This window comes from Cajanus cajan, chromosome 2 (assembly GCF_000230855.2).
Source record: "Cajanus cajan strain Asha chromosome 2, NIPB_CcT2T_4, whole genome shotgun sequence".
Lineage (NCBI taxonomy): Eukaryota > Viridiplantae > Streptophyta > Magnoliopsida > Fabales > Fabaceae > Cajanus > Cajanus cajan.
The window spans coordinates 50,082,754-50,107,038 of NC_138518.1; the positions used below are offsets into that span (position 1 = coordinate 50,082,754).

The 24,285-nt window shown below is 36.9% G+C and overlaps 3 protein-coding genes across 4 annotated transcripts; all 3 read right to left on the reverse strand.

Annotated features, from left to right (window-relative positions):
- Positions 1-3,445: 3,445 nt before the first annotated feature.
- On the reverse strand, positions 3,446-15,900 carry LOC145954334 (uncharacterized). 2 transcript variants are annotated; one of them, XM_083068356.1, is made up of 3 exons: positions 13,702-15,900; positions 9,197-9,279; positions 3,446-9,095 (listed from the first exon to the last, which is right to left on the reverse strand). In XM_083068356.1, the coding sequence occupies exon 3, from the start codon at positions 4,866-4,868 to the stop codon at positions 3,984-3,986; it is 885 nt and encodes a 294-aa protein (XP_082924482.1). In that variant the 5' UTR covers positions 4,869-9,095; positions 9,197-9,279; positions 13,702-15,900; the 3' UTR covers positions 3,446-3,983. The 2 variants fall into 2 exon arrangements, with proteins under 2 accessions (XP_082924482.1, XP_082924481.1); XM_083068355.1 differs by having other exon boundaries at positions 13,702-14,252.
- Positions 11,013-12,229, reverse strand: LOC109815386 (transcription termination factor MTEF18, mitochondrial). The gene is made up of 2 exons (XM_083069707.1): positions 12,218-12,229; positions 11,013-12,055 (listed from the first exon to the last, which is right to left on the reverse strand). Exons 1-2 carry the CDS (start codon positions 12,227-12,229, stop codon positions 11,216-11,218), a joined length of 852 nt encoding a protein of 283 aa, XP_082925833.1. The 3' UTR covers positions 11,013-11,215.
- On the reverse strand, positions 12,137-13,708 carry LOC109815385 (uncharacterized). The gene has a single exon (XM_020380097.3). The coding sequence runs from the start codon at positions 13,677-13,679 to the stop codon at positions 12,492-12,494; it is 1,188 nt and encodes a 395-aa protein (XP_020235686.1). The 5' UTR covers positions 13,680-13,708; the 3' UTR covers positions 12,137-12,491.
- Positions 15,901-24,285: the final 8,385 nt, after the last annotated feature.

Sequence of the window (24,285 nt, forward strand, 5' to 3'; positions counted from 1 at the left end):
GGATGCCTATCCGCTACCAAACATTGATCGGCTCGTCGATGGAGCATCTGGCCACAAATTCCTGTCATTCCTGGACGCATATTCCGGATATAACCAAATCCGAATGCACCCTCAGGATGAAGAGAAAACGGCGTTCATCACCGAAACAGCCAATTACTGTTACCGAGTTATGCCCTTCGGCCTGAAAAATGCCGGAGCCACTTACCAACGGTTGATGAACAAAATTTTCAGTGACCACATTGGCCGATGTATGGAGGTGTACGTTGATGACATGGTAGTAAAGTCAAGTAGCGTATCTGTACACGCACAGGACTTGACTGATGTGTTTCACGCACTTCGGCACCACCAAATGAGACTCAACCCCGACAAGTGCGTATTCGGGGTCTCAGGCGGCAAGTTTTTAGGGTTTATGTTGTCCAGTCGCGGCATTGAAGCAAATCCTGACAAGTGCCAAGCCATTCTAAGCATGAAAAGCCCAAGTACCCTGAAAGAAGTTCAGAAGTTGGCAGGCCGGCTCACTTCGCTCTCCCGCTTTCTTCCTTGCCTAGCTGAGATAGCTAGACCCATCCTCCTTTTGCTCAAGAAGACCGAGCGATTCCAATGGACCCAGGAGTGTGAAACATCATTCCAACATTTCAAGGAGCGCCTTAGTACACCCCCAGTCCTTTCCAAACCAGTTGCCAACATTGACATGATCATATACTTAGCGGTCTCCGACAGCTCAATTAGCGCTGCGCTAATGCAAGAAAACCGAGAAGGGCAACAACTAGTGTATTTCATCAGTCGGACTTTGCAGGAGGCCGAACGACGATACCAGTTAATTGAAAAGGTAGCCTTAGGACTCATCTACACTGCTCGTCGACTCAGACAATACTTTCATAGCCACAAGATAATTGTTCGGACCGATTGTCCAGTGGCAAAAGTATTAAGAAAACCAGAGATTGCCGGCCGAATGATGGCATGGTCGGTCGAGTTGTCAGAGTTCGATTTGTCCTTTGAGCCGAGACGTCCAATCAAGTCGCAACACTTGGCTGATTTTGTTAACGAGCTTACCCCTTCGGGGCGTTTTGAAGACGAATCATGGACCTTGCATGTCGATGGGTCTTCTAACGCCCAAGGCAGCGGAGCAGGAGTGATACTGGCTAGTCCCTCAGGCGTCACAATTGAGCAGTCCCTTCGGTTCGGTTTTCGTGCCTCGAATAACCAAGCGGAATACGAGGCCCTACTAGCTGGGATGCGGTTGGCAACCGAGATGGATGTGAAGCGAGTCATATGCTGGACCGACTCAAAGATAGTGGCCGAGCAGGTCAATGATAATTTCCAAGTTAAAGATGCGAACTTATTACAATACTATCATCTATTCCAAAAATTGAAGGATGAATTCAGCGAGGTTCAGGTTCGCCATGTTTTGCGTAGCAACAATGAACGAGCTGATCAGTTAGCTCGGCTCGCCAGCAGCCGGAAGCCGGGACAGCTGCGCACCACTATTCATCTTGAAGTTCCCTCCCCAAGCGTAACAACCGAGTGCATGGCAATAGATGAATCACCCTCATGGACCACACCCATTCGAAACTATATCACTAACGGCGCAGTACCGGCCGACCCGTTGGAGGCTAAGAAGTTGCGAACACAGGCGGCTCGGTACTCCATGATAGCCGAGGACCTCTACAGACGGGGGTTCTCCACCCCGCTGCTCAAATGCATAGATAGTCACCAAGCAGATTACGTGATGAGGGAAGTCCATGAGGGTATTTGTGGCTCCCATTCCGGAGGACGAACCTTAGCAGCTAAAGTCTTGCAGGCCGGTTATTATTGGCCAACTCTGAAGGGGGACTGCGCCGACTTTGTCAAGAAATGTGTTCAGTGCCAAAAATACGGGAACCTCATCCATGCCTCAGCTGCTGAACTGCATAGCATCAGCTCTCCATGGCCGTTTACTTTATGGGGCATTGATGTACTCGGCCCATTTCCGGTGGCGAAGGGACAAGTTAAGTTTCTCCTCATAGCTGTCGATTACTTCACAAAGTGGATTGAGGCCGAGCCGCTTGCCTGCATCTCCGCCACTAATGTCCAGAAATTTGTCTGGAAGAACATAGTTACCCGTTTCGGCATCCCATATGCCATCATCTCGGATAACGGCCTACAATTCACGGACAAAAAGTTCAACTCTTTCCTTGAAAACCCTGGCATCCGGCATAGGTTTACATCAGTTGAACACCCCCAGTCGAACGGCCAGGCCGAAGCGGCCAATAAGGTTATCCTCACCGAATTAAAGAAACGGCTCGGTTCGGCAAAAGGGGCATGGGCCGAAGAGTTGCCAGAGGTCCTTTGGGCGTATCGATGTACACCACAATCAGCAACAAAAGAGACACCCTTTCGCCTGACTTACGGCGCGGACGCCATGATCCCGGTTGAAGTCGGAGAGCCATCATTCCGGAGACAGCACTTCCATGAGGAGTCTAACAATGCTTCGCTCCGAGCCGAGCTTGATGTCCTCAATGAAGCACGGGAAAAAGCACAGATTGTGGCCGAGGCATGTAAACAACGCATGACACGCCGTTTCAATTCAAGTGTTAAGCCGAGAACATTTCACGAAGGTAATCTTGTATGGAGAGCAACCGGGTCAGCCAGACGCAACTCTTCAGAAGGGAAGCTATCAGCCAACTGGGACGGCCCTTTCCGGATACGGCATGTCCTCAACAATGGAGCGTACAAGTTAGAAGAGCTGTCCGACAAGGTCGTTCCTCGGACATGGAATTCTACTCATTTGAAGACATATTACAGTTGAATCAACATCATGTATTTACATTTCAACTATGTATAATGATGCACTCTTTTCCTTGAACCGGTCTTTTCTCCTCTTAAAAAATCGTGAAAAGAGGTTTTGGCCGGCAAGGTTTTTAATGAGGCATCCAATCAATAACAACACAGTTCAATTATCTTTGACTTACTATACATTTTTAACATTAAAGTATTTACAAGTCTTCCCTCCCGAGATGTCTCTCGGCTAAGGATGTGACTTTCAATCCTACAAGTCTTCCCTCCCGAGACGTCTCTCGGCTAAGGATGTAACTTTCAATCCCACAAGTCTTCCCTCCCGAGATGTCTCTCGGCTAAGGATGTGACTTTCAATCCTACAAGTCTTCCCTCCCGAGACGTCTCTCAGCCAAGGATGTGACTTTCAATCCTACAAGTCTTCCCTCCCGAGACGTCTCTCGGCTAAGGATGTGACTTTCAATCCTACAAGTCTTCCCTCCCGAGATGTCTCTCGGCTAAGGATGTGACTTTCAATCCTAGAAGTCTTCCCTCCCGAGACGTCTCTCGGCCAAGGATGTGACTTTCAATCCTACAAGTCTTCCCTCCCGAGATGTCTCTCGGCTAAGGATGTGACTTTCAATCCTACAAGTCTTCCCTCTCGAGATGTCTCTCGGCCAAGGATGTGACTTTCAATCCTACAAGTCTTCCCTCCCGAGATGTCTCTCGGCTAAGGATGTGACTTTCAATCCTACAAGTCTTCCCTCCCGAGATGTCTCTCGGCCAAGGATGTGACTTTCAATCCTACAAGTCTTCCCTCCCGAGATGTCTCTCGGCCAAGGATGTGACTTTCAATCCTACAAGTCTTCCCTCCCGAGATGTCTCTCGGCTAAGGATGTGACTTTCAATCCTACAAGTCTTCCCTCCCGAGATGTCTCTCGGCCAAGGATGTGACTTTCAATCCTACAAGTCTTCCCTCCCGATATGTCTCTCGGCCAAGGATGTGACTTTTAATCTTACGTCTTCCCTCCCGAGATGCCTCTCGGCCAAGGATGCGGCTTTAGTTTTAGATCTTCTAACCCGAGATGACTCTCGGCCAATGAGAAAAACATTGCGAAAAGAATTCAAAGCAGTATACGAAGAGAAAAATCGAATTTATTAAAAGGCACTATCGGCCTAGCAACAAAAAAAAAACGGGCACTATTGGCCCGGAATTACAACGCAAAAACCTAAGAAACTACCTCCGCCTCGCCAGGAATCGGACCAGCCTCAGGCGCTTCTTCCTCCTGAATTGTAACATCCTCATTTGGCTCGTTCGCCCGAGCCGGAGCTTCCTCGTCGGCTTGTTGATCAGGAGGAATAGAAGTGAGGTCCACCAGCTTCCCTTGAAAGAAATCTTTCGTCATGTCAAGATGGAAGTCTGGCGGAAAGTCGCCGAAATGACAGGCTTGCCGAGCCGCTTGGGCAAAGCCGGCCTGATGCTGGCTAAGAACCTTGGCACGCGCTTTCTCCTTATAGGCCTCGAAAGCGGTCTTCTCAGCATCCAACCCCTTCCCTAGAGCAGTAACCTTGTCGGTCTCGGTCTTCAAAGCAAGTTCGAGACGCTGAACCTTCAAGGCCAAGTCGTCGGCAACCCGCCCTCTGCGATCCATTTCAGCCTGGTACTTGCTGTTGGATGTTTGAGCGTCTGTTAAAGCCGCCAGCGTCTCTTGAAGAGACTTCTCCTGCTCAGCAAGCTGCCGGCGCAGCCCATCAGCCTCGCCGTTCGGCTGCATAACTATGCTTTGGGCCATTGCCACGGCCCGCACTTGGAACTCGCAAAAGAAGCTCCATTTTTTAGCCGAGCTCATGCGACTCAGCATCCCTTGGCCGGCTTCAGAAGTTAAGTCTTGACTCAGGAAATCCTGAGCGTTGACGTTCCCGGCCAAAAAACTTGGCGGAGATAGACCTTCTGGAACAGGGGGGCTAGCCACTCGGCGTTGTTTGGCCCGGCGACTTTCTTCCTCGGCCCTTGCATCCGGCCTTCTTTTTTCAAGTTGGGGCCGAGTGGGTTTCTTTTTCCGAGCCGACGACCCTACCCCACCAGCTTGGACGGTAGCTTGATTCCCACCCATCGGGGCTGAAGTCTTGTTTCCAGTAGTTGCGCCAATTGATTCCGGATCAAGTTACGGATGTCTAGATCGTCATCTCCATGGGCAGCCATTATACCTGCACATTATTAGTCAAAATCAATGATAACACACAAATTTAATTAAATAAGAAAGGTACTATACCAATTAGTTCCTCGACTACATCGGCCGATTCAAACAACCGGATCAGAGGACGACATGGTAGAGGCCGAGGTAGTTTGTCTAAAAAACTTAGACTCATTCTCTCCTCCGGGGACATGTGTGATTTGGAAACCGTGTCGTACTTGCGCGGCTTCCGGGTCCAATACAAGGGAAATAGGGGATTCCCTTCGGCATCAAAGAAATACTTTTTTCCTGGTTCTGGCCGAATCATCACCTTCATAAATCCCACTTTAAATTTTTTGTACGAGGTGGTAAAAGGTTGCAGCAAGCAATCATTGTGACGAATCAACGACAGCCACTTAGCCTTTTTCGTCGGCCGAGACGTATAGAAGTGCAGGAATAGATGTGGAGTGGGTTGGAGACCGAGGGCTAGACACAAATGCCTAAACCCTTGCATAGCGGCCCAGGTGTTCGGGTGAAGTTGGCTCGGCGCCACATTAAGAAGCCGAAGTATACTCATGAAATAATCGTCAAAAGGGAGGGATATCTTCAGATCCCGGAACATATAATCATACACGTAAAAGAATGGGTATTTGGACGATCCTTGATTCAAATAAACGAAGTCTGGATTCGAAGCCCCGTCACCTCGGCACGGTTGGAAAAAGACAGCAGAAGGTTCTTCATCTTCGGGAAAGTTTAAAAACTTTATGGCTGATACGAAGTCCACAAGAGACTTCTTGCTCGTATACCGAGAGTATACACTACCAACTTCACCATGTACCCACGAATACCCGGGAGTCGATATGGGAGGAAAAATTCTTGACGATTCCCCACCCCGACTCGGCTGATCTTCAGAACCCACAGCCGATGCCGAATCATTCCCGCTTTGCGACCGATCGGACCCCGAAGCCGACTCTGCGGAATCGCCCCCATTCGAAGCTGAAGCCGACGCTACCTCCTGGTTCGGCGTCGTCCTTAACCTAGATTCCTCTTCGTCCCCAGAGGAGTCAACATGAACAATGTCCAGGTTAGCCATTACGTACCTGATGATTGAACTTGACCAATTGCTGTTGAGTACTCAAAACGCTCTCAAATATCTTCGGCTCGGAGCAGCTAGTAAGTTTGCATGTGGAAACCCTTCCTCCTACATAACTATTTATAGGCGTTCTTAATAGGCAACTGAAGAGACACCCCCTCGTGCCTACCGTTGGATCATTTAGATCCAACGGTCTAAGGCGCGCAACTCTTCGCATGCGTCATTAATGACCAACGGTTATATCCCTTCGCTTCCCACCATAACTTCTCGCGTACGCCATCAAATGCCCAACGGTTACAACCCTTCATATCCCACCATCAGTTGTAACCCTTAGCTTCTTCTTCAAGACACCAACTGAAAAACCCTGTTTTTATTTCATTAACCTTTCGCGTCGCTTCGCTCCTCAAAGGCTGGGGGACTTGTGTACCGGAGAGACTGTATCGGTCACGTGGGCCAACACGTGCCATTTCGTCAGACACTCATGCATAGTAAGCCACGTACAAGCATCACCATCAACGTCGGCTCGGCATGAGGCCGAGAACCGACATCAGTCTGGTTAATGCCAATATGGACCATCATCACTCATCGAGTCGGCTCGGTCAAGTACCGTTCCGACATAGATCATACCAGAAGTATACAAGCTGCCGTATACGGACTAGACGGTTCGGTCATTTGCCGTTCCGACTAGTATTGAATAGTCGGCTCGGCCTCTTGCCGAAGGGTTAAACAAGTCATAACGGTAATCACAATTAAGAAAGGTAAGTACATGATTAAAGCCTAACAACCAATTAGTACCGTATTACCTAATTTGGTAAATATCTGAGAGGGCCCATCACGCTCAGGCCCATGTCAGATGCTATAAATAGGTCACACATAACAAGGTATGTCACTGTTCATTAATTATCCTAGAATATCGTGCTTATCCTGACTTGAGCGTTGGAGTGCCTTTTGCAGGTACCTCCCCCCTCTGAAGAATCCGTTTGAAGTATTCGTTCGGCCCTTCTTACCAAGAAGACTACGAGTGTATCCTTAAGCAGTTACAATATTATTGGCCTCCAACTTTTACAATAAAGTTATTTACCTGTAAAAGTCCACCAGATGACCAGATGATCAAGGCAAATTCCCAATACCAAACCAATTAATGAGTGATTTACACCAATCTCAACTTCTAAGAAATGAAAATGGGATGACTCTTCGGAATCCTACTTATAGGATTTGAGGACTACTTCCCAGAGAAGAAGATTCGAAGTAGAAGTCACAAAATGCTAGAAAATGATGATGTGTAGTGCAACGTTTGCTCCTTATTCATCCATTGGTAGTTACTAACCAGTCACGTGCTAAGCAAGCTTTACCACCCATTCGAATTGTAATTGGGGTGTCTTCAAAATTGTTTATGGACCTTGAGGACAAGTTCCATGTGAAGCTAGTATCAATTAGGATGGGCTCTAAGCCTAAAATAAAATAGTTCAAAGATTTTATTAGAAGAAATTAGTATATTTTAAAAATATGATATTTTATTATTTTTATAATTTCATTTTAATTCTCTAAGAAGATGGTGTTGGGATAAATTTCTTAAGACAAATAAAAAAATTTCATTCATCAATATTAAGAACCGTTGTGTCAGATTAGATTACAGAATTAAAGTTAATAACATATACCTGTATCCATTGACGTTAATCGAAGATTGCAGCGAAATAGTCTTTTGGTGCAATGATCTTTCTCAACCAAATCACTGAATTCCTCAACAAAACTTAATGTTTTTCTTTTGATGGAAAAACAGAGAGACGTTTTTCTAATTTGGCATATTGGGAATCATGACTATCTTTTCAATTTTAAATCTGTTAAGATGCCCATTAACTTCTAGCAGACCAAATCTGATTTCCACTTATTTGGGTTCATATTAGTTTTTCCTATTAACAGTCTAAAGACTTACTAAAATTAGATCACTTTTATTGAGTCTAACTAAATGTAAATAGCTAATATCAATACTACAAATAATATATGTAACCCACATTAATTATTAGAAATAAAATTTCTAACAAATGTCACTTGCAAGATTGTCATTCAATTAGGTTAGTAACTTTAAGTTATGAAACACTAACTTCAACACACACACCAAACAAGGATGGACAGAGACATGGGGACGTAACTAATGTCTAAATTATAGGACACGAGGACAATTTAAATTGATTATAAAGAAGTGATGATTTTAACATTATTTCCCTATTTATTGTTTTTTATTCTAAATTATTAAGTTATTTATCATATATTTCCTTTAGCTATCTAACAAATCCAATACTTTCATTAGTGTTTCTTCATCTTAGATACATTTATATGGGGTCGTAAAATTTCTGTAAGTAACATGTTCTACCGTTGCTAGCCAACACTAGTAATGACTTTGGAAGCACACACAGAATTGGTTTGATACATGCCTGGTAAAAGAAAAGAAAAAATACTTCAAGCCTGCAAAGCAATACGAACTTGTGAACCTCAAACAAAATATGCACTTAATTTCCCGTTCTAATTTTTCTTCAACTAACCTGAAACATGATGCATGCGTGCATCCATTCAATTTACACATACCCATTACATTTCTAGATGCTAATGAGAGTATGTTACTACTTAACAGGATCCTCATTAACGAGCAAAACAGCAAGAAAACATTAGAATTTCTAGATGAATCTATATCACCAAACATAATTATATATTTTTTGTCTTTTCAGTTCAGCCTTCCCGGCATATCCTCTTCTTTATGGTACAAAGAAAACCATGCTCATTGCGTGGTAAACTCTATATATGCATAGGATGACAGAAAGACACTGCTTTATACATAGATAGTAAGAAAATGAATATAAATACCTGAAATATATCATATTTTACTTTCACTTTCATATTGCTCATAACACATGATATGATATTAATGGTATGACATCAGGAGTAATAAACTTACCAAGCTTTGTGTCAACCAAAATTGAGAAGTGGCCAGGAACATAACACCCAACTTGAGCAAGAATAACTATGAGACACACTTATTGAAGGTAAGTACTCTCTTTCCATTCCTGGAGGTAAGGAATCTAGAAGACAAATTAACAAACTAGATTATTCTTCATGTAAATAGATATCCATCTGCAATATTGGTAGAGGTACAATTTGCTGTAATTCCTGAATAACTCACCCCTTTTCTAAGTAACAAACTCATATCCGAAGCCTTTCTAAGTAAAACATTTTGTATCCGTTGTGCTTCATTTGCTCATTATTCTGAGATTTACACATCACTAATAAGTTAATATTTGTTTCTTATTTTTACTAAAAGCATTCAGACATAGTTCGTGATCCATAAATAGCATCTGCAATTTTACTTTCACTGATCCTGCTTTGAAACTGTACACCTTATATGTGAAAGAGAAATTTTCTTACATATTGGACCTGCGACAATCACCTTATCTACGGCTTTAGACAAAAATATATCATTGGCCTTCAATGCAAAAGATTAATTTACACCAAAGAAAAGGTGATTACAATGATGTTGGGGTTATAATGATTATTCAATATACTCGTTTTGTAGAAAGAAGTCAGTTATTCTCTCCAGGATTGAATGTCTACTAGATTCAATGGCCATTGCCCCATTCTCTAAAGTCAAGCAAATGAAAAAAATAGCAATTAAGAATTTTCTCCATTGGAGGTACAACAATGTTAGAGAACTAAGCAAAGTTTGGCCTAGGCTTTCACACAATTCAAATAAACAAATTTTGAAAACACAAATTGCAATTGGTATCAATTTAGAAACATAGGAGCCTCTGAAAAAATGAATCGAATTTTGAAATTTGAAGAGACATGGAATAATGTGATTCTTCTTATAGGAACCTGAGATGTTGATGGTGTGAATACCGGAAAACAAAATTGGGTTATTAGGTATCAATTTAGAAACATAGGAGCCTCTGAAAAAATGAATCGAATTTTGAAATTTGAAGAGACATGGAATAATGTGATTCTTCTTATTAAGTTATGGAAATAACAATTTCAGCAAATTTAGTGAAAACAAAATTGAGTTAATCCTTAGTTAAGTAGATTTGATTTATTTTCAGGTGTACAGAGTATATTGATCATGTCAGTGTATGTGCCTATTGAACAGAGTATATAGATATCAATCCCAGATAGCAGCACATAGTAGCTGAACCCCAAAAATGTATAGCAGATAGCAGAGGAAATGAAAGAATATGGGGCAGACATGTAGATTCACTGTAGCTGATGTTATTCTGGTTTAATTAAGATATTGTGAGCAGTAACATATCTGAATGCCTAGTTTTCAAATAAAAACAAACCAGAATGCCGACTTTCCTCCCCCTATTTAAACTAATTCCTACTTCTACAACAGTAACCACCTAGCTATTCTAACTAACTGTTAGCTACTCTCTGATGCTGTCAAAAGCATAAAGTTACCAGTAATTAGCAAATGTTCAAATCCATATATATATCCATGATTCCAAGGAGCGGCATGCATTAACAAGAGAGTTACAATTTTAGGTTGAAGGGGCTACACCATAAAAACGTAAAAAACCATTACAGAATTCATTTATTAAAAAATGGTAATGGTAGTAGAACAATTAATCATAATTTGATTCCATTGAAATAAACTAATAAGGTTTGGTTATTGAACCCCTCCACATGCTCTAACAAATAACCAGGGGATTCCTCCAAGACAATCAATATAGTTTATGGCAGTTTTAAGTGTAGACATGTCTATCACATGTCACTTTTGGTAAAAAAAAGAATTGCAAAAAGTATAAAATGGTTATGTGATAACAGTACAGAGTACAGACTACTGAGCCGAATCAAATGTTCTCAAAACAGATAAACATATTTAAAACAAGAGGGCAACAATCAAGAAAAAATTCAACATAATTACACCAGGCCTACAAAATACAGCACTCTTTTTTTATGTGTTGTGCTTTATCAACAGAAATAAATAAACCAATATATTGAATTTAAAATCACCAAAAATTGGATTTATATACTTGATTGTAAAATCAACATGCTATAAATCTGACCAAAATTCTTCCCACCCAAGGAAAATAAAACTCATAATACAGACACAAAAGTGAAAGCCAGTGAGAATCAAGAGTTCAATTTAGCCCTGAAATAGAAAGATTGTAAGTTAGGACAATCACCAGAAAAAGCCTTCAAAGACTATATTTTATATTACATTCTGTTCATTAATCAAACTGTTGTAGACATCTGGCAAGAGAGGCAAATCTTTCTTAAAATTGTCGACAAATTTCTCCAAAAAATCTTCATCAGTTATGCAAATAATGCCACTAAAGTGCACATTATTCTCAAGCAGACCTTTTGATTTCAAGATTTTGATTACCGAGAATCTAGGGATAATCCTCTTCTCCAAGTTGTACGCTACAACTAGAGGATATTCAGCAATATCTTCTGATGGCCAACCCATATCCTTCACAAGGAAACTCATTTTTTTGGTAAAATTCTCCTCTGACAACTTCATAAAATTGGGAAACTTTCGAAATGCTCTAAGCACCGTTTCACAGTTCCAGCCCCACCTCTCATAAATCTCAAACTTTGATTCCCACACTACTTTGCTCTTAATTAGCATTTCAATGGCCACGATAAAACTTGTTCTCAAAGGACTAAACCCAACTTCCTTCGCAGTGTTGACAGCTTCCACAAATTTGGAATGCGTCCAGTAGGCTAGATTCCCAGAATGGATCATCATGTAAGAGATGGAAGCTTGGGGCACACCAGATTGCCTCAAAAACAAAATGTTTGGAACCAAATCTTTCATTACATCACCACAAGTAAAACGAAATGGTTTATTTTTCAAAGATCTAACAACTTCTCGATCATCACGAAGTACACACCTGAGGACCTCACAACGTGGGATGAGGAATTTTTCCAAGCTTCTTAACAAGATGGTGTAGTTAGCAATCAGGATCTTAGGGATGTCAGCGTCGGAAAACCCAATAGAACGGAAGAACGTGAGTTTAGGCAAAAGGTAGCGATGAAAATAAGTATACTATGATTATGTGATGACAGAACAAACCTCAGATGAAACAAATGTTTCCCATAATAGATAAACACATTTAAAATGAAAAAAAAAAAAAAAAAAAAAAAAAAAAAAAAAAAAAGGCAGTGATAAAGATCAATTTCATCAGAATTACCCATAGCTAACAAATACATAAGAACTCATCTTTTAATGTGTTGTCTGGAATGAATAGAACTAAAGAAACCAAAATACTGAAAATGAAAATCACCAATAAGTAGATTCATACACTTGATTATAAAACCAATCTGTTATAAATCTGACCAAAAGTCCCTCTACCAAAGAAAAAAAAAATCGTAAAATGATGATATTAAAAGTAAAAGTAAATGAAACTCAGTTCAATTTAGCACTCAAACGAAGACGTTGAAAGTTAGGACTACAGTCTGCAAAAACCTTCAGAGACCATATTTCATTTTGATGATTGATTGATCAAACCATTGTAGACATCTGATAAGAGAGGCAAATCATTCTGAAAATTGATCATAAATTTCATCAAAAAGTTTTGCTCATTCATGCACATAAAGGTACTGAAGTGCAAATCTTTCTTAAGCAGACCTTTTGATTGCAAGATTTTAATAACTGAAAATCTAGGGATGATCCTCTTCTCCAAGCTGTATGCCAGAACCTGAGCATATTCAGCAATATCTTCTGATGGCAAACCCATATCATTCACTAGGAAACTCATTTTTTTTGAATATGTCTCCTTTGACAACATCATAAAAACGGGAAACTTCCTAAATGCTTGAAGAGCCAATTTGTGGTTCCAACCCCACCTCTCATAAACCTTAAACTTTGAATCCTGCATTGTTTTGTTAGTATTTAAAAGCACAACGAGAGCATGTATTAAATTTGTTTTCGATGGATCAAACCCAATTCCCCTTGCTGTCTTGAGAGCTTCCAAAAATTTGGAATGCTTCATATGTGCTGTATTAGAAAAATAGACCATCAAGAGAGAGATGGAAGCCTGAGGCACACTAGATTGCCTCAAAACATTAATGTTTGGAACCAAGGTTTTCAACACGTCAGCATATGTAATATTATATGCAGCACTTTTCAAAATTCTAACAACTTTCTGGTCATCCTGAACTATACCCCGGAGGATCTCATAACGTGGGATGAGGAAATTTTCCAAGCTACACATCAATATAACATGGTTTCGAAGCAGAATCTTAGGAAGATCAGTATTGGAAACCCCAATAGATCTCAAGAACTTGAGTTTAGGCAAAAGGGTATTTTCTGCCTTTGCAACAAGCACCAAGGGATGCTTTTCCACAAGTTTTGCAATCTGGGTTTTGGAGAACCCATAGTTGCTGAGAAGATCAATAACAGCATTTGGGCCATCTGGGGTTTTCAAATTGACCCTTTTGGAGAGTTCCTTGGCCAGTGTTGGGGACACCCCACATGAGTTGACGAGGTAAGACACTGTAAAGGTGTCACCTTTGGGGTGGATTGCACCAGAAGTGTATGAATTGAAGAGAAAAAGTGAAGCATTGTGTTTGTGTTGCAGCAGAGAATGTGAACCCAACAGGAAATGGGTGCTCTTGTAGCGTGTTAATGATGATGCAATTAATCTTGCAATGAGAAAATTAGGCACCATTTATTATTATTTACTCACTCACAGATTTCGGTGAACGCTGCTGATGGCTGCTACCACTTGTTCTCGCCCACGAAGCACAATGCAAAGAGGACTTTGTTCTTCGGGTATTAAGACAAAAGCAGGTAGGGATTTGTGGGATTGAAGCTAAACTGAAGGAGACATGTAACTATGTTTTAGAGAATCCATGTTTGTTGAGAAGAACAAGTACATCATTTGCAGTATCTGGGCTCTTCGTATGAACCCTTCTTTTGATCCCCTCAGGTTGTATTTCGGACGGCACAAACAAAATATGCACATTTTATGTTTTGTTTTACAATAAAATTAATGAAATAAAAATACTTTGACTAAGGGTGTGCATACACCGGTTTAGTTTGGACTTTTAATTGGTTTGGTAAAAAATAATTTCTCATATCCACCAAACCTTATCAATCAACAGTTGTTTGAATCATAGTTTTAAAAACCGGACCGGTCATCGAACCGGTTAAGGTACTGGGTCAGTGGGTCAAAGGTTGAACTGGTGGGTCACTGGTTGAACCGCATGACTCGATTTTTATTTATTTTTATTAAAAAATATTCATATTAAATATATTTTATACTTATAAATTTTAATAAATTTATATCTTATTTTAAATTTTAATTTTTCTATATTATTTAAAATTATTTTTATTTTTATTTTGTAAAAAAATACATAAAAAAATTACATGTTAAACAGTATATTAATACAAATTAAAAATATAAACAATATGTACATATATAATATGCTTGCAATTAATATCACAAAATAATATATGTAATATTTACATAGATATTGCATTATTAAATATATAATTTAAAATTAATAATATACTATAAAAGTTATTTAAGTTGTATATATTGCAAACAAATATATTAGAACAAGTAGTCATTGTTATATTTAATAAGACTCCTTGCTTTTTCATTAAGAGATTCAATTTTCATTATTATTTTTGTGATTTATGGTCCCTTAAAAAAATTTTAAAAAAAATACTTAAAAAAAGTGGTTGAACCGGTTTGACCCACCGGTTCACCGGTTGAACCGGAAAATTGACCGGTTCAATCCGGTTTGAAACGAGTCGACTGCATAACCGATCCAACTTCAGATTCGGACCGGCTGGACCACCGGTTCCCGGTCCAACCGGTCCGACCGGCCGGGTCGGTCCGGGTTTGAAAACACTGGTTTGAATTAGTTTGGAATAGTCGGTTTTCTTAAATAAAAAAAATGGTAGATATTATTTTTAAAATGTAAAAAATATATTATTTTATTTAAAATTTTAACAAAACATATTATTAAAATAATGTAAATAACATTCAAACATAAATAAAAGATAATAATGAAAGAGATAAGAAATTGAAGTATTCAAATATATCTTAACATTTGAAATTAAAATATTCAAATATTTAAAATTAAGATAGTAATTAAAATATAACTAAATATACTAAGTCATAATTATTAACAAAATTTAGGATAGACCAAGAATTGTAACCATTAAATTAATCTTACTTTAAAAAAATTATCTATAGCAAATCACATAAGAATATTTCTTGATAGGATCACAAACTTCGAGCCTGCATGGAAGCACCACAACATGCAACGTGGATAGATTCTAGAGAAACTCTACAGAATTATATATCCTCAACTCTCTGTGCTCTATTCCTTTGTCACTACCCACTCTTTCATGAGTTCTAGTCCTCCCTTGCTTACCTTCCCTCTTAGCGATTGCTGACTTAAAGGAAGTGTGCATAGTGAAGCATTGGAAGTGGAGGAGGAAAGGAGGGAGAAGGAAAAATAAAAATTTAAAATTTTTAAAATAAAATTATAAAGTGTAAAGGGTTATTATAAGATTGTACAGAATATTAATTTAACAGTAAAGAAAAATTGACCACCATACACTATCTGTGTACATGAATTTCGGTAACCAACATCATAATTATTATCTAAATAATCTTCATGCATTTTAATAAAATTATTATGTTACTAATAAAATCATAATATTATAAAATAATATTAAGATGATGATGATAATAATAATAATAGTAATAATAATTTTTAATGATTTGATAATGAAAATCTCTAATTTAAACCAATTAAGATTATAATTAATTGATTTGGATCATATTTGATCCGATTAAAAAAAAGCAAACCAACTTAATTAATTTAATTTTGATCATCAATTTTATTAAATTCTTCAAACTCATAAACATCCCTAATTTTGACCGTTAAATTGGAATGTGTAGGTTGCCCCTCTACCCCCCTACAAACATGCCCACATTTTAGCTAGAATTATGAAGAGGAATTGGACTTTGATGTTGTCTTTGATATTAGTAAAGAAATGAAGGGAGAAAAAAAGGGTGCAAGCAAGAAATGGAGAAAAGTACGGAAGAAATAGAGTAAGAATGCCTTTATAAAAATATAGTAAAAAATGTTATTTAGTAAAAGAGAAATAAAAGATAATTAATTACATATATGTATATTTATATATATAAGTAAACGTGACAGAAAGTATTAAGCAATTCATATGGGTGGCTAGGCATATTGCATCTGATGCCTCATGTGGCTGAAAATATATACATTGCACCAGCGAACATGGCCTCAAGTTTATATATATTCACAATATGGATCTTATATATGGAAGAGTTGGAACGTGAGGGTTTTTAAAAGCTCGGATACACGTATCATGGTTCCCTCCTCCTATGAACACCATCGAACTTAATGTTATGGCAGCTCTTTGGGAAATCCAAGGTAGATTCGACTTTGGTGGACTTTTCAGGAACCACCTTGTTGGAAGTCTTTGGTTTCTACCATGTTCTTCGTACCCTTTGGGATAAGGGGTTCTACAACATTGTTTGTGAGTCTGATTCGCTTTAATTCAGCAATTCAGTTCATTAGACAACATGCTCAGGAGCATTACCCTTGTGCATGTCTTATTGAGAAAATTCAGCAAATTTTGTTTCAATAATGGAATGTTAGTATCCAACACAACTATAGAGAGAAGGAAATGCTGTGCACATTGGATGGCCAAATACAGTTCTTCCTTGGAGAATTTTGTTGTTTGGGAGATTGTTCACAACAGTTGTCACTCCAGCTCATGACAGATGCCATGAGCATGTGTCACATTAGAACTTAGGCTATGTTTATTTTCTTTTTTCTTTTGTTGTTTTTAGCTTTTCTACCAATAATATATATAAAGTAAACGTAAATTGTTTTGGTTATCAACACTAGGAGGGAGGACACGTTATGTACATTTATTACTTTAACAAAAATAAAATAAAATGGGTGGTTAGTTAAATATTTGCAAAGAGTTAGAAAATGAGAATAAAAATTAATTAAAGGTATTTCTTTAGTGCAAGTTTTATTTAGGGATACCGAAGTCTTCTGTGACTAGGACTACATAAATGATGACATGTATTGATTTTATCAGAACTTATATTTTTTAAGAATGTTTTAATATTTGTTATTTAACCCTCGTTAATTTATAACCTTTTAAATAATAGCTCCCGGCCTATTTAAATATATTTTATTTTCTTCATCTCCCTGCCCGTTTCATTTTCATTTTTCCTTTTCTCTCTTGGCGCTCCGGCACCATCCCCTCCAACTTCACGTCTCTCAACATCTCCCTCCGCAGCTCCGGCTCCACTATGTCAGCGTCGTCGCACTATTTTCACAGGAATTACTTCAACCCTAACACGTTCTCCACCTCTATTGTTGCCGCTGCCGTCATGGCGCAGCTGAGAAACCGCGCGGAGTAAGACCGGAACATGAGCATGGTGCCGTTTACACCGGATAAATAACGGTCATTTAGAGCTCCATTGCAATGCCTCGGGGGTTTCCTTCATCGAAGCCAAATCCTCATCGAGTTTACAACATCTCAGAGATGACTTGAACTTGTACCACCTCCTTTTTCCCACCGTGGACTACACGCTCCCAATTCACCAAAATTCGTTGCTTTTGATTCAGCTAACGAGGTTCTCCTGCGGCGGCGTCAGCATCGGCATCACGATTTCGCATGTGGTGGTGAACGGAACCAGCGCCTCGCACTTCGTTTGCGAGTGGGCGAGGCTGGCGCGCGGGGAGCCTCTGCAAACGGCGCTGTTTCATGACCGGAAGGTGTTGCGCGGCGGGGAGCCTCCTTCGATGCCGCTAACGGAATGCCACGTGCACGCGGAGTTTGATCGCCCTCCATTGATGCTCGGGAAAAACGACAACGCCGAGCATGTTGGAGAACAGCGATTTTGAATTTCAACCCTATGGACAACGTGAATGTAATTCAACAAGCGCAGCAGGAGCTCCGAGAAGAATCCGGCGGCGGCGGTCTTGAATTGGTGGCTTCGGATTCCGATGAAGGCTTAGGGAGAAAGGAAAAATAAAAATGAAACGGGCAGGGAGATCACGGAGATAAAGCATATTTAAATAAGTCAGGGCTATTATTTAAAAAGTTATAAATTAATTAAGGTTAAATAGTAAATATTAAAATATTCTTAAAAAATATAAATTTTGACAAAATTAACACATGTCATCATTTATATAGTCCTAATCACAATTGGTACCCCTAAACAAAATTTACACCAAAGAAAATGCCTTAATTAAAATCGATGGAAAGAGTTGTTTGAAAGTACTTATTAAGAGAGTCTAAAAATTGTATATACAAAAACACTTTATTATCTTTATTTATTGTTATAAATTACATGGAGGAGCTATGTTATACTTGTGCAAAGTTCTCCCGATATTTTAGAGGGAGTCTTTTAATAACTAAAATATTTTCATACTTCCCTTCATTTCTCATATTCCAAAAGAACTAGACATATTTAATTTTTCAATTACCTACACTTCTTCATAATTCTCCTCTCTTTTCTTATACTTCCCCTTTTTATCAAATATATTTTAAGCTAAAAAAAAACCTTAGATCAAGTTATGTTTGATATCTACTTCTAAAATAAATCAAAATTCCCATAAAATATTATTTTTTGAAAATTATTTTTATCTCACTTTTCTACAAAATTATTTTTTGAGGAGGATTGAAATACATTTTTTTTTTTATTTAGAGAAAATTTTTAATTATATAAAAAATCATAATATTCATTTTTAAAATAAAAAATTAAGTTTCATCTTTTTTAAAGTATTTCTCTTTTTCTTTCTCCTTTTTTAAAGTATTTCTCTTTTTCTTTCTCCTTCTCTCTCTCATCCTCCCTTCCCGTCTGAATTATTAAATTAGTTAACATTTGATAATTGTGAATAAAAAATTTTATTGAGAAAAATTTAAATTTAGAATAAATAAAATTTAAATGGAAGGTGATAAGTAGGAAGACTTAGTCAAAGAATAAAACAGTTATGTTACTCATTTTGCAACAGTTAAAAAATAATAAATAACAATAAGGCATAAAATAAAAAAATATAAAAAGATAATAAGTAAAGTAGTTGAGAATTAAGGGGATAACCAATTAGCTAAAAAATTAGAGATAATGGGAAGAGTTAGTTACTAGCCATATCGGCTAGAAAAGGAATCACAGCAAAGATAAAAAGGAATGAGTAACCTTGTTTTTGCAGAGACTGCAATACAATTGTATTTGACATTATTTAGAAGCACTATTGAAGCTTGGAGCATTAATTCTCGCAAAAAAGCAAATTCCAACAAGACAAGACGTGTCTCGTACTGCACCTTTACGAAGGAACTGTATTACATTGCTTCTCAAGGCTTTACCTTTCTTTCTTTCTTCTATTTCATTTGGTAATTATGACACAATATTCTATTGCATGTTAGACTTATATCAGGAGTTGGAAGTTTACTCCGAATCTTGTTCAATCCAAAGGAAATTTAAGAAAAATAGGTCGTCCCAATTTCGTTTCATTTTTATATTATCACTATTTTTTTTTTTTACAAATACAATTTATGGCAAAAAAAATGAAAATGAGAGACCATGACTTTGTATTTTCTGATCCTTATCATGTACATTATCGAAAGCTTAGTAAAAAAAATGACGTTTTAATATACATAATATTTGTAATATTATTTGAACAAAGTATCTTTAATTAATGCTACTCAAATTATAAAAGTTTATAAAATAAGCATGTGATATCATGAATTCTGGGTATGGAATAAAATGTGTTTTTTTTTTCTTTAAGAATATGATCATATGCATTAATCAATAATGTTAATGTTACTTGGTTATTTAAATAATAATGTTATCTTTGACGTTATTTAATTGTGAGAATTTAAGGACTAACCATTGTTTAGTTTAAATTTTGCTGCAATGGTGATTTTTGTATAAAAAATGAACGCTACGTGTAACGTAAAAAAAAATGTGGCTGATTTAGTAGCCCAGAACGGGTCGTTCCCAATTTGGAACGGGTCGTTCCAAACTATTAAATTGACCTGAAAATCGTAGTTGAGAACGGGCCGTTCTGGAGGGAGAACGGGCTGTTCTAGTTGGAGAACGGGCCGTTCTGGGTGGAGGACAGGCCGTTCTGGAGGGGAGTACGGGCCGTTCTGGATGGAGAACGGGTCGTTCTGGATGAGTTCCAGAACAGGCTGTTCTGCATGTGATTTTTGCACATTATGAAGGGATGCAGAACGGGCCGTTCCGGATTCGGTACAGGCCGTTCTGGCCACTCCGGAATGTCTATAAATAGGGGTTGTGGGCAGTGAGAAGAATGCAAGTTTTTAGAGAGAAGTTTTAGAGAGAAGGTCTCTGGGCCTGTGAGCTCCTTTCTCTCCCAAATTTCTCTGTATGATTCCTTTTCTTATCTAGACCACTAATGCCTTCTGTCATTTCTTGAAATACAGATTAGAAAGCTTGATTTGGGTGGATTGAAGTTCCGAGTTGAGCCTCGAAGGGAAATTCTACTTTTGTTCAGTTTTTGGCTATCTGAGTCAATCTTCAGGTGAGGGAAGCTAGAATGTAGGTTGTTTAATTTCAGGAGAGTTAGGGAAGCTTTATGCGTGGTGTTCTTTTGTTGAAATAGTTGAGTTGTTGGGTGCTTAAGTTGATTTATGTTGTTTATGTGTCAGTTGACATTATAGATGAATTTTAAATATGTTGTATATTGCTGAAGTTGTATAATTACATGGAGATGCATGTTGAGTATAGAGTTGTATGTTGCTATAAAGTTGTATGTTGTACCATGTGTTGAAAATATATTATTTTATGATGATTAAGTTGTAAATTATGAGTTGAGCTAATAAGTTGTTGAGTTGATTGTGTTGTTTAAAGTTGAAATGAGATGTTGTGTTGTTAAAATGTGTTGTTAAACAATTTGTGACGAGTCGTTATGCTGATAAACTATGTTGTTCAAGTTGAATGTTGATTTAGATGATGAGTTGAAAAGTTGTATGTTGTTTAAGTTGTTAAGTTGATTAAGTTGTGATTATAAGTTGTTGATCACTAGGACTAGAGGAGATGTTTTCGAAGTTGCTCATCCCATTGTGCGGATTGAGATAGTTGTGGTGCTTTGAGAGCCCAATTTGTTGAAAACCCTCCTTGGGAAATTATCCATTGGAGTGGACGTTGTGTTGTTCTCCTTTAGGACTTAGTTGATCCCGTGTGTGGGCAAGGTCGAGGCACACATGTATAAAGCGACCACGGTATAGGGGCCAGGCCGAGCTATACCGATTACAAGCGGCCAGATGTTGAGATACATAGTACTAAAGTGATAAGTTGAAAGTTGTTTTAAAGTTGAAAGTTGTTTTAAAGTTGAATCCCTTGGTACTGTGTGAGCGACATGGAAATAGTCGATCCATGTCATGGTTGAATGACCAATTTGAGTAAGGTATCTAGTTAGAGATGTAGTCTTTGACTAGGTACTGGAGGGTGCATGGTACTTGGAGGATAGTGGGTGGGCTAACTCCATATGTGGATTGATGATGCTAGCCAAGGCCGTGGTAGGCTCATACCCAAACCCTTCTGTCCTGACAGTAGTACTGGACCTCCGAGTCCAAGTGGCACACCTGAGCAATCGCCTATTGTTGTCTATACTTGGTTCTCTTCGGAGTTCCTAAAGTTGTACTATACCTGACCTGGTTGAGATAGGTCAAACGTTAGATTCGGTAAGGTTTATGCCACCTAGACTGCTTAACTTCAGTTGTTGGAGATCTCCTAGTTGTACATGCGTGACGACGCATTAAATATTAAGTTGTATATTGTTGTTGTCGTATTAAAGTTGCTTCTAAGTTGTATGAATGAGTTGGGTTTTTATGTTGAACTGTATGGTCGTTTGTGATGATAATTGATATGCATTTATTGCATGATTGTTAATATGATGAAGTGTGTGGTGTTTGGCTTTATGATTGATAGTTGGATGATTGTGTGGTATAGACTATTGTCTGTACTTGTATGATTGATTTTTTTTAAACTCTAGCTTACCCTTCTGTTTCCATGTGGTGGGACTGCGATAATCATACTTGGTATGGGAGCAGGTCAGGGCTAGCTTGGTGTTGAGGTGACCGATGCGAGACGGAAAGTTTGATCCTCGTGTTAGAGTTACCACCTTGGATAACAGTTTTATGCTTGACCGGCACTAGGAGATAGTAGTTTGGATAACTGTATAAATACCTAATACTTAAAAACTTAATGATTCTTATATATCTTTTTTTTATGTTTTTGTATTTATAAGTTATTCAATCTTATTATTTATCTTAGTTCACTATTTTAGTGCGATTCCACTAAGTGTAGGGACCACGGCGGGTCGTTACACTACGCAACAATTAATAGTGTCGATTGAATAACAATCTTATATTTGACGTTATTTGATTGTGGAGATTTAATAACTAGCCATTTACTAACTTAAACTCTTATGCACAAATTATTTTTTTAAAAAAATAATTTTAAAAGTTGTCATCTTTAGATAAAATGTAAAAAAATAAATATATATTACAACCAATAACGTTAATTGAGTAGCACTTTTATTTTTAATATCATGTAAATCATAAAAGTTTATAGAATAGTTATTTGCTATCATAAGATTTTGTGCATAAGGTAAAATAAAATTTATTATGAAAATAAAAATATTTATTAATAACATTAATTGAATAGTAATTATATCTTTAATGTTATTTAAATGAGAGGGTTTAATGATTAGTCATTTATTAACTTAAATTCTTGTACTAAAATTTTAATAATAATAATAAAAGTCTTTATCTTTTGATAAAATTACATATTAAAAAATTAATAACATTAACTCTATCTTTAACGTTATTATGAGAGTTTAATGATTATTTATTTGTTAACTTAAATCTTCACGCAAGTTTTTTTTTTTTTTATAAATAAAATATAGAAAGAGACCCTTTCATAAAAAATATAATAAAAATTAGAGAATAACAAAATATATTTATAGGGGCAAAATAAGTACAAAGAAAATTTTCCACATTTAATTTAGAGATACAGATTTTTTTAGACAGGCGTGTGGGGTGCTAATACATTTTTTATGCGTAATTGACTCCCGAACCCAATTTTAGCTTTAAAGATCATTTTTCAAAAGTTTTCCAATGTTTTTTTCCTTAAAATAAAATATTAGTGACAATTCCATGAAAAATATTTTTGCATCATATCCCGTCGTGATTTCGGTTACGATACTGATTAAGAGACATCATTATTATTGAAAAAAAATCACAATACTAAAACTTGTCGATTTACATAAAAATAAAAATAAATTATATTCCTATCTTTTCTCAGAGATATCTCTCTCATATTACTTTAAAAATTATAGTCTTCTCCCTTGAAAGATTCTAATATATAACACTTTACTCATTTTTTTTAATTTTCTATAAAAGTTTCATTAACTTTCAATAAATAAAAAATTATTACCAAAGTATCTTTTACATTAACATTCCCTAAAAACATGTAAATATTAAATTATTCTCACTTTTTATATTAAAATAAACACTTTCCTACTCTTGACAAATATAGATGTTACACCACTTTAATAATTTATCTCTTGGTACAAAGACAAATAATTATCTCTTTATTATATATTTAATTATTATTTCACAAATTATTATAATTTTAAAATTAATTATATATTTAAAATAAATATTTAATTATCAAAATATTTTTAAAGTTATCAAAATATATGTATATATAAGTATAATAAAATCAAACACCTCTATAAGATATTGTTTAATTAATATTGTTAATGTAATATTTTTGAAAATATTTAAATACAATAATATTTTATTACATAATATCAATTATATATATATATATATATATTACATTAAGGTAATATATAAATTTAAGATATTATTTAATTAACCTTATTAATAAAATATTTTAAGAAATATCTAAATAACGAGTGTCTTCTGATTAAAAAATTAGTTATCTTATTTAATAGATATAATATTAAAATATGTATATTAAGCATAATGTTTTTTTTATGAATATGTTTATATTACCAATATATAATTAAATAAAATATAATTATTACATATTTAATGCATATATATATATATATATAAATTAATGTATATAGAAAAGTGTACATATATAACTTATTGTATAATTTTTATTTTATTTATTATTTTAATAAATTACTTTATAATTTTTTTTAATTGAATAAATAATAAATGAACTAAAAATATTTTAATATATATTTCAATTA

Coding starts and splice junctions, on each gene's coding strand:
- LOC145954334 (XM_083068355.1), bottom strand. CDS start 6,021: ATGGCTAACCTGGACATTGTTCATGTTGACTCCTCTGGGGACGAAGAG.
- LOC109815385 (XM_020380097.3), bottom strand. CDS start 13,679: ATGGTGCCTAATTTTCTCATTGCAAGATTAATTGCATCATCATTAACA.